We start from the raw sequence: 10208 nt of genomic DNA on the forward strand, positions 1-10208 counted from the left end.
TTCATGAGGGTGATTAGTGTAGAAAAGTAGTTAAAGATACCATAGATTTGTAGGATGATAGATGGTGCACCTCATCGTTCATTCCTTCTTGTTTTATCACACATGCTTTTTTTTCAAAAACGGTTGCTTTTCTGAACTGTTTGCTAATATTTGAAAATACGTCTTTTACCCTTACTTATTATGCATGTTTATTTAACGAGTTATGCACTAACCCGAACCCCTAATTTAATGTTAAGTGGGGTTAGACTTCCCCATACTTAGCTGACGACATGTGAAGTCGGTAGAATAAGTTACACGAATTAAAATAGTGAGCCAGTTATTTACATCTCGGGTGGTGTATAATATATCAATGGGTTTAAAGTTTAGACTCACCCGATCGTCACTACTTAATTCATTTTTAAGTGTAGCTTTTAGTAAATGGATATGTCTCTTTTCTGGTTCTTGGTCAAATGGATCGATATACACCGACATACATATTATAGGGTGGACAATTTCTAACGTTTCCTTCCGTTCATTCTCGGGATCAAAGGTTTCACCTCTATTACCCAATTAGGTGAAATTCGAGGTGTCATTATCTATTACAGCTCGTAGTTCATTTTCGGTGGATGACTCGTCTATTGAGAATATTGGGTTGGAAGGTTGTGGAATGGTGAATTTCGGGATCAAAGCAAATTCTTCTTCATTAATGGTACTTATTGGTCTCACCATTTTGGTCTCGGGGGTAAAATTTTCAACGTTATCGTTTTTCCAAGAGTACCAATTTGTCACCCTTACTTCTTCTTCTTCATCCATTGATGGATCATTGATTTCGTCGGTAGAGGCTAATGTGTCGATATGTTGTGAAATTGGTAAAGCTGAATAAAAAGTATCATCGGGATAGTTGGTGATTTCGGAGCTCTCGAATTCATCAAAATTCGATGATATGAGATTTTCTTGCACAATACTCCTCAGATCAACAGGTGTGTAGTCTGATAGAGTTTCAGCTTGCCGGTTTACAAACTCTCTCATTTGTTCATTTTGAGTATTGAGTTCTTCGAGTTTGATTTTCATATTGTCTAATAAATTTTCAGACACGTAATTTTTCTCGTCTACTGGTTGTTGAGTTTGGAAATATTCTTGGCAATAATCCCAATATGAATTGTATTCTTCATAATCATTCCATTCAGGTTCCGTGGGTGCGTAATTTTTCATAGGAACGTAATAATAACATTCCCATGTTGAGTGATAATCTCCACTGATTTCACAACCAGTTATTGTTTCGTCATTCGTGATCCAAGATTGACCGAACGAATTGTCATCAACACCCGTTTGAGAGTATTGATTTAATTGATTTTGGATATCAAAAAGAGTTTTCATAGCCTTGTTTTCAAAATTTTCCATTTTATTGCGATGGCCAAATTTTTGCTACAATGTGGTGCATTTACTAATTATCCTATTAGTTATAAAAATAGAAAAACTTATATAAGTTGTCCAATTAATAGACTTTTCTGCTTTTGCCCACGTTTCGAATAGCCAAAAGATGCAGCAGGGAGCCAGAACCCTTTAAATCGGAAGCTCACAACTCAGCCACTAACAAATCCAACTATTACTACGAAGCAGAAAATTGTCAACGTCCATTAATTTAACCACTTAAATAATTTTTCTTTCCGGTTGAGATATTAGATAAGAAATAGAGAAAATTTCTAAGTCCAAAAAACTAGCGTGTCGAGAAATAAGAAAGAAAAAGAGTGCGCGTCGAAAAACATCGAAAAATAAAAGTAAGAAAGATAGCGCGAAAAACGGCGTCGCAAAATTCAAAAGCACCAAAATCTTAGTCTAAGGAATAAGCACTTAAGGGATTTTACGGCAAAGCCTAAAAATCTAGAAATAAAAATAAGCTACGGCAAAATACTAAGCTTAAACTAGATATGAACAATAAAAATACAAATATTACGATTAAATAATTAGAAAGATACAAAAATGATAAAATTACTAATTTTATAAAAAATATTATTTTTATATTTATTTTATAAAAATATTAATTTTTATATATAATAAAACTAATTATAATTAAAATACAATTTAATTAAAAATTAAAACTAATTATATTAAACTAATAAAGTAATTAGGGTTTAAAAATAATAATAAATAATATTACTCCATAATTAAAGCGAAAATAGGGTTTCTTTCAGCGCGTCAGGGCGGCTCCGCGAGTCGTGGAGTTTTATGCCTGCAAACTCCGCGAGTCGTGGAGTTTGAAAGACATTTTTTTTTATTGTTTTTCTAAAAATATATATAAATATATTTATACAAAAATAAATTAAAAATATAGAGTTTCGCCGAGTCTCCGGCAGCGGCGCCAAAAACTTGATGTGGTAGCGTGGGGGTACGTGATAGTACTATATTTTACTACAAAATACGTTACAAATTACACAAGTTTTAATTATTTATTTACAAATGGAATATACCTAAACCTTGCTACAACACTATAGGCAGTGTACCTAAGCGTAGAGTAGTATAGTTTTTAGTAAGTCCGGTTCGTTCCACAGGGAGCGGGCTTATTGCACACTATATTTTTAAACAACTATATTTGTACAAAATATATATAATTATATATAATAATATATAAAAGGGGATTTACCGTTTAATGACCGATTTGTCGATTTATATTTTAAGCGAAGCGTATAGTAAATGACGATATTTAAATAACAATATAAAATAAATAACAATAATTAAAATGACAATAAATAAAAGTACGAGGAAATATGAAATAAAATATATTATGCTTATTTAAACTTCCGTAACCATGATGTTTGACGTTTTGATTTTAATCTATTGTCCTGGGTTAATTGTCCTTTGTCCTGGATGTATTTGAAACCTATCTGGTTTTTGTCCATAATAGTTCATCGGTCATAATTATAAACTGCTCGGCAAATTTAACCTTATACCCGAAGTCAAATATTCCAACTAACTCGGGATTCGAACTGTAACAAGGTCTTAATACTTTGCTTAATGAATACACCAGGTTATCGACTGTGTAAACCAAGGTTTTAATACTTTGTTAACAATTACACCAATTACCCTTGAATGTAATCCACCCCTGTTTTAATGAGTCCATTGACTATTAATCCATCCCCGTGTCCGGTCAAATGAACAATAATTCGTACTTATAAATATCCCGCCCATCGTGTCCGATTAAGCGTATGTGGTTATATATAGATACGTCAAATCATAACCTTTATATTTAATTAACGAGGTATCGTTAATTTAATATAAAGCCCATTAATAGCCCATAGTCTAATTTCCACAAGTGTCGTTCTTTTATCCAAACCCCAATTATGGTACAAAACCCAATTACCCCGTCTTTAATATTTAGCTCAACATCATGATTACTTCGGCTCAAATAAGCATAATAATAACTTAAGTACGAGACATTAATTTAAAAAGGAGAACATAGCTTACATTGATTATTTATCGCGTAATAGTACACGGACAGAGCTCCGACTTTAAAACCCGTAAAAATAACTTTTACATAACCCAAACAAATCTAATATAACACTAATCTATAATATATATATATATATATATATATATATATATATATATATATATATATATATATATATATATATATATATATATATTTATATTTATATTTATATTATACTATGGAGTATTATTATTATTATATTTTTTAAATTTGCAGAATTCGTGGCCTTTTATAGGGATTTCTGATTTTTCAAACTCCGCGAGTCGTGGAGTTTTTGGCCTTCAAACTCCGCGAGTCGTGGAGTTTGATTTTCCAGCTCACAAACTTTTGGCTCCTAGCTTGTCGACATAATAAATATATAAATATAAAATATAAATAATTAATATAATTATTTATATATTATATTATATTCTTGTGCATAGTAGACTTGTAATTTTTGCACCGTTGCGTCGCGCGTTGAGAGTTGACTCATGTCCCGGTTCCGGATTTTCGAACGTCCTTGCGTACAATTTAATATCTTGTACTTTGCGTTTTGTAACTTGTACTCTTGTCATTTTTAGACGTTTTTCATCAATAAATTGAACCACTTGGATTGTATCTTGTACATTTGAGCTTTTTGGTCATTTGTGTCTTCAAATCGTCGTTTTCGCCTTTTGTCTTCGCACTTATTTAATATAAACGATTACAACTTAAAATAGGACAATTACAACTAAATAATTTACATATTGGGAGGATATTTCTACAAAATATATATTTATTTGGAGCACTATCAGACATCCCTAAGCTTGCCACATTCTCCAATGATCCCAACGCCCCAATTGATCAGCTTTTAAAGGAAAATTTGTAGGTATCAAACAGTATCCCACCAATTGTGCCATAAGTCCTATGCTTAGGCAGGTTTATGTATTTATTTTGGAGCCCTAAGTCCCATGTTGGGCAGGCGTTTAAAACAATTTCATTTGTAATAACTTATTTTGTTGTATATTTGTATTATGCATGCGTGGTAGTGTAGTTGTTTATATATCGCGTGTCAAAACAAAATGTAAACCGCATGCCTATACGTGTTAGTTAACCAAAACTCACACGCATACGCGGGCACTGCGTAAAATAAATCAATACTTTAGCGAATTTACCCTTAGATTTTTAGACTCAAAAGCTACTGCGTTCTTGCTTTGTCATGTGCTAGAGGTGCACTTTAGCTGTATGGTAAGCAACGCAACTAAAAACAAACCAATGCTTTTATACTTAAGAGTTCCTCAAGCAAACCAATACGAGAGTAAATACGCACAAGCAAACCAATGCTTGTATTTTTAAGTCGACTTGGCAGCCATCTAGTCTGCGTGGCGCTTGGTTAGGGGAAACCCAATTCCCTTTACCTGCCGTTTGTCTAGCCTTGTAACCAAACAGGCTTCTGCCGCGCGGGGGCTAGAGGACACCCCTTAAGTAGGCAGGAACCGCATACAAAAAGAAACATAAATATAAAGTATGTGCGAGTAAATATTTTAATTTGCATTAATTATGATTAGAACCGCGACACATCTAAACGGACGGAAATTACATAGAGAAAAAATAATGCGCTAAAATAGATTGGAGTGATCAGGTCCATCCAGCTACATGTAACATTTTTTCAACAACGTCGCGTGCCAAGTGCGCTTCACAGGTTTTCCATCTAGTGTCGCGAGATGGTATGCCCCGGTGTTGCTTGTTCCTACTACCTTGTATGGACCTTCCCAATGAGGGCCCAATTTCCCAGTATCTTCTGCATGACTCGCGTCATTCTGACGCCAAACTAGGTCCCCGCACTTATAAGAGCGCGAACGCACCCGCTAATTATAGTACTTTGCGATTTTCTGTTTATTATTAACTTCGTTAACCGCCGCAGAGAGTCTGCGTTCTTCCAGCAAATTAAGATTTTTCCGCAAGGCCTCTGAGTTATTTTGTGCATCAAAATTCTGCACGCGAAACATTGGTACCCCAATCTCTGCGGGTACAACAGCCTATGATCCATATACCAAACTGAACGGAGTCTCACCAGTGCTTGCTTTAGGTGTTGTTCTATGCGCCCATAATACCTTTGATAGTTCGTCCACCCAACCGATGTGACCGTGTCCTAGTCTAGCCTTAATTCTAGCTACTATATCACGGTTGGTGACTTCGCACTGGCCATTCGCTTGCAAATGCATGATGGACGTGAAAGTTTGCTAAATATTAAGCCTCGCGCACCAACTTCGAAAAGGATCCCCCGCAAACTGCGTTTCATTATCGCTTACAATTTCGTTTGGTATGCCGAATCGACAGATAATGTCTTCCCATACAAAATTATGTACTCTCTTTCCTGAAATTGTTGCCAGCGGTCTTGCTTCCACCCACTTTGTGAAATAGTCAATTGCAACAATTAAGAACTTGATGTTTCCTGCGTGTGCAGAGTATGCGTAAGATACTGATGTAAGTGGCATATGGTAGAAAATAAATGGTTATATTACCTCGGCCTTTTGTAAATGGTCCGACTATGTCAATTGTCTATTTGCAGAATGGCCATGGTGAGGAGACTGGAATCATTGGATGCGCAGGTGCTCTGCTGATTGGTGTATGAATTTGGCACGCACCCTCATGCACTTCACGTATAACCTCCTCTGCTTCGTTTGAACCAATGCACCTCAAATCCGGTCCTAAATAATTCTTTCGATACAGGACGTCACCCACCAGGGCGTACATTGGTGCCTTGGTACGAACTTTCTTTGCTTCGACAGAGTCTGCGGGTAATGAGCCATCCCGCAGGAAAGCAATGATGGGCGCCATCCACGTTGAGCTGGATTCCTCAACAGGTGCCACTAAAGGCATCATAACAATGGATTTCGCGTGTAATTCTTCTATGAGAGCTCTTTTCCCCAGATGATCAAAGGCCAATGCAGCCAATTTGCTAAGCGCATCCGCCTTCTTGTTTTGTCCTCGCATTACATGGGAAATTTGAAAAGCCTCAAACTGATCAGCGAGGTTATGAACAAGCGACAGATATTGCTGCATGGCTATGTCATGCGCTTCGAAATCTCCACTAACTTGGCTGTATACCAACTTTGAATCTACATAAGCGTGCAACACTTTAACATTTAATTTATGCGCAATCCGCATACCTGCTAACAAAGCTTCGTATTCTGCTTCGTTATTTGTAACAGCAAAATTAAAACGCAACGCATATGTATGCTCTTCGCCATCCGGGCCAGTTAAAATTATGCCTGCACCCGCGCCAGCGGCACTGCAAGCACCATCGATGTATAACTCCCATGGTGTTAAAATTGGTGCGGGCATATCCTGATGTTCGGCCGATGCCTCAACGTCTGCGGGTAACTCTGCTACGTAATCCGCAAGTATCTGACCTTTAACCGCGCTTCGCGAAGAAAAATTTATTTCGTGTTCTCCTAACTCAACTGCCCATTTAGCCATTCGGCAAGAAATCTCAGGCTTATATAGCACCTGAAAGAAAAATGATTGCGTTAGTCAATGCGGTTGAACCCGGACATTGCCGCAAATTAGGTATTTACCAACCTGTTTGATTGGCTGATCAGTTAGAACCACAATTGGATGTGCTTGAAAATACCGACGCAAACGTCGCGCTGTATGGACCAGCGCATACACTAGTTTCTCCATTGGTGAATAGTTTACTTCGCTTACTATCAGCGTCTTGCTTACGAAGTAGATTGCGTCTGAGAAAACCTCAGTGTTACGAAATAAATTATTCATATGTAAATAAAATAAAAATAATGGATTACCTTTCCGCGGTCCGTGATAAGAAACGAGCTAATAGCTTCTTTTGATGCCGCTAGGTACAGCGTAAGCATTTCTCCTGACACTGGCGCGGCGAGTGTTGGCAATTCAGCAAGTAGCTTTTTCATTTCTTGAAAAGCTGATTCTGCTTCCTGAGTTCATACGAAGTCTTTTTTCTTCAAACAATTCTTCAAAGTATTGAAGAATGACAGCTGCCTCTCTGCGGCTTTTGACAGAAACCGTGTAATCGCCGCGAGCTTCCCGGTTAGACTCTGCACGTCTTTCTTTGTTCTTGGGGATGGCAAACTATCAATGGCCTCTATCTTTTTGGGATTCGCCTTAATTCCACGCGCTGTCACCACATGGCCTAGAAATTTGCCTTCCTCTTCTCCAAAACTACATTTGAGCGGGTTAAGCTTCATGTTGATCCTACGTAAAGACGTAAATGTTTCTAGGATGTCCGCAAGCATTTCTTCTTCGGTGTTACTTTTAACTACAAAATCGTCGACATACGCTTCAAGATTTCTACCAATTTGGTGCTTGAAGGCTGCGTCAATTACGCGCTGATAGGTAGCTCCTGGGTTCTTTAATCCAAAGGGCATCTTAGTATAACAATAAATACCCTGCAGCGTATGAAAAGCAGTTTTGTCCTCATCTTCCGCAGCCATGAGGACTTGATGATAACCCTTATACGCATCCAGGAAACATTTATATCGAAAACCTGATAACGATTCTACCTTCCAGTCAATCTCCGGGAGATGGTAGTTATCTTTAGGACAGGCTTTGTTAATGTCCTTAAAATCAACGCACATTCGCAGTTACCATCAGCCTTTTTCACCAACACATGGTTAGCAACCCATGTCTGGTACAGCACTTCCTGCAAAATGTTTGCTCTGACTAGGTTATCAACTTTTGCACATAACCAATCACAGCGCTCAAGGGCCTTGTGCCGCTTCTTCTGCCTGACGGGTGTAAGTGACGGATTAACATTCAACTTATGTTCTGCAATGTCCCTCGGGACCCCTGTCATGTCTGATTCTTGCCATATGAAATGATATGCGTTAGCGGAAAATATACCGTGCAATTTAGCCTTAGTTTCGGCTGACAAGCCTGCACCAATTTTCTTTTGCTTGTCTGGATGCAAGCGGTTAGCTATGACTGCACTGCTTTTGAGCTGTTCTCCTATGTTGGGAATGCTTACATGCACAACTGAACCACATAACTCGGTTGCTTGATGTGACACAATTGTGACAATTCCACCCATGGTAGGAAACTTGATCAAGCCATGCACTACTGAGGGTATAATGTTAAGACGCCGTATGAAATTTCTCCCCAGAAGCGCATTGTAGCGCGAAGCCGAACGGACCACATAAAAGTCAATTAACTCGCTTCTAACCAACAGCGGATTCTTGTCATCCGCAAGCTCTACTACAAGCTCTATGCGGCCAAGCGGCCACGAGCTTTCCCCAGAGAATCCTGATAGCGTAATATCGGGCTGGCGTAACTGCGCTTTGACTTTTGCTGGAAGAAAACGATAGTAATGTTCGTACATAATGTTGACACCACTGCCGGTATCAACATGCATGCGTTTGATCTGTATACCGTGATCAGGAATGCGACACTTGATGATGACAGGTTCGTTAGCTGTGTCGATTGACATTACAAGAGGGAATGAAATTGGAATGAGTTCTCAATCCTGGTAATCATTACACTTTCTTCGTTGACCGACTCTTTCCGTGTCAACCATATTGATGGTTACATCGGCGCTTTTAGCTTTATCTGCTTTTTGCCATGCGAACGTTTTGGCTTTTGAACTCTCTTCCGCGGCCTTTCCCTTATCTTTCTTTGGCGGCTTGAGGTGATCTAATTTTCCTACGCGTAGCACTTTCAGCACTCGCTCCATTAAATTTTTACACCGATTGGTGTCATGGCCGTGATCGTCGTGGAACTCGCAGTATTTTGTTTTATCCCGCTTGCCAAATTCTGTCAGCGGGGTTGGAACTGCGAAGGTTGCACACACTGGTTCGATGGCCGGAATCTCTTTTGGTGTTTTGGATAGACTTTTGAGGAGCGCATAGTTCTGATTATTAATGCCGCGCTGATTATTGTTTCGAAAACCACTACTTGTTCGCCCTTTATCATTTCTTATAGGACCACCACTAGGGTATCTTCCGTGAGAGCTGTTACCGCGGTTTTGATCACGTGAACGATCATCATCGTCTTTCCTTTCGTTGCATGAGCTAGCTGTGGGAATATCATTATCTTCGCCACTCCGCATATAATCATGGCATTAATTAAGCGCTTCAGCATAAGTTGTTGGCACCGTGTGGCGCAGACGCCTGACCAACGTTGGATGACGCTCCTTACTTATACCATGTATGAGTCCAGAAATTTGCTGCTCCGGTTTTAGGTCCGGTATGCGCAAGCACTCATTAGTATATCTCGTGAGAAATTCGCCCAAAGATTCCTTGGGCTTCTGTACAATATCATGACATTCGATATGAGTGCATTTGCGCGGCCTTTGATTTTGATACTGCAGCAAGAACTTTGTCCTCAAATCCATGAACCCGGATATGCTACCTGCTGAAAGTTTATTGAACCATTCGCGCGCAATGCCCTGTAACGTCATGGGAAATATCTGACATGCAACCGGATCAACCCACCCTTAGGTGCGCATTGCGCCTTCGAAACGCTGCAAGAAATCATCTGGGTCAGTCAAGTCATTGTAGGTACCTAACGTTGCAGGTATCTTTGATGCTGATGGAAATGGATACGCGGTTATATGCGAAGGGAACTTATCAAAAGTGGTTGGTAGCTCAAAGGGTGGTTTAACAGGATCCCCTTTTAGTCCTGCGAAGAAACGCTTCAACATATCCTGAACAAAATCAGGTTGCGAAAATAAGTGGACCATGTCAAGAGGTGCCGTCTGCATAAATTGGCTTGCGAGATTCGCCTGCCCCTGAATATTTTGCCAAGG

The 10208-nt window shown here is 38.9% G+C and overlaps 1 protein-coding gene across 1 annotated transcript; it reads right to left on the reverse strand.

The window, feature by feature from the left end:
• Positions 1-5295: 5295 nt before the first annotated feature.
• On the reverse strand, positions 5296-8891 carry LOC139863524 (uncharacterized). The gene is made up of 5 exons (XM_071852149.1): positions 8130-8891; positions 7953-8025; positions 7483-7724; positions 7237-7383; positions 5296-5466 (listed from the first exon to the last, which is right to left on the reverse strand). Exons 1-5 carry the CDS (start codon positions 8889-8891, stop codon positions 5296-5298), a joined length of 1395 nt encoding a protein of 464 aa, XP_071708250.1.
• Between the last annotated feature and the right edge of the window lie 1317 nt (positions 8892-10208).

The sequence above is a fragment of the Rutidosis leptorrhynchoides genome, chromosome 8 (assembly GCF_046630445.1).
Source record: "Rutidosis leptorrhynchoides isolate AG116_Rl617_1_P2 chromosome 8, CSIRO_AGI_Rlap_v1, whole genome shotgun sequence".
Classification (NCBI taxonomy): Eukaryota; Viridiplantae; Streptophyta; class Magnoliopsida; order Asterales; family Asteraceae; genus Rutidosis; species Rutidosis leptorrhynchoides.

What these genes read in the sequence shown, in the direction of transcription:
- LOC139863524 (XM_071852149.1), bottom strand. Translation starts at nt 8,891, where the DNA reads ATGTCAATCGACACAGCTAACGAACCTGTCATCATCAAGTGTCGCATT. An exon ending in GTCTAACCGGGAAGCTCGCG is followed by an intron (nt 7,384 to 7,482) that starts GCGATTACACGG and finishes GTATGAACTCAG; the next exon opens with GAAGCAGAATCAGCTTTTCA. An exon ending in TTATCACGGACCGCGGAAAG is followed by an intron (nt 5,467 to 7,236) that starts GTAATCCATTAT and finishes TATGGATCATAG; the next exon opens with GCTGTTGTACCCGCAGAGAT.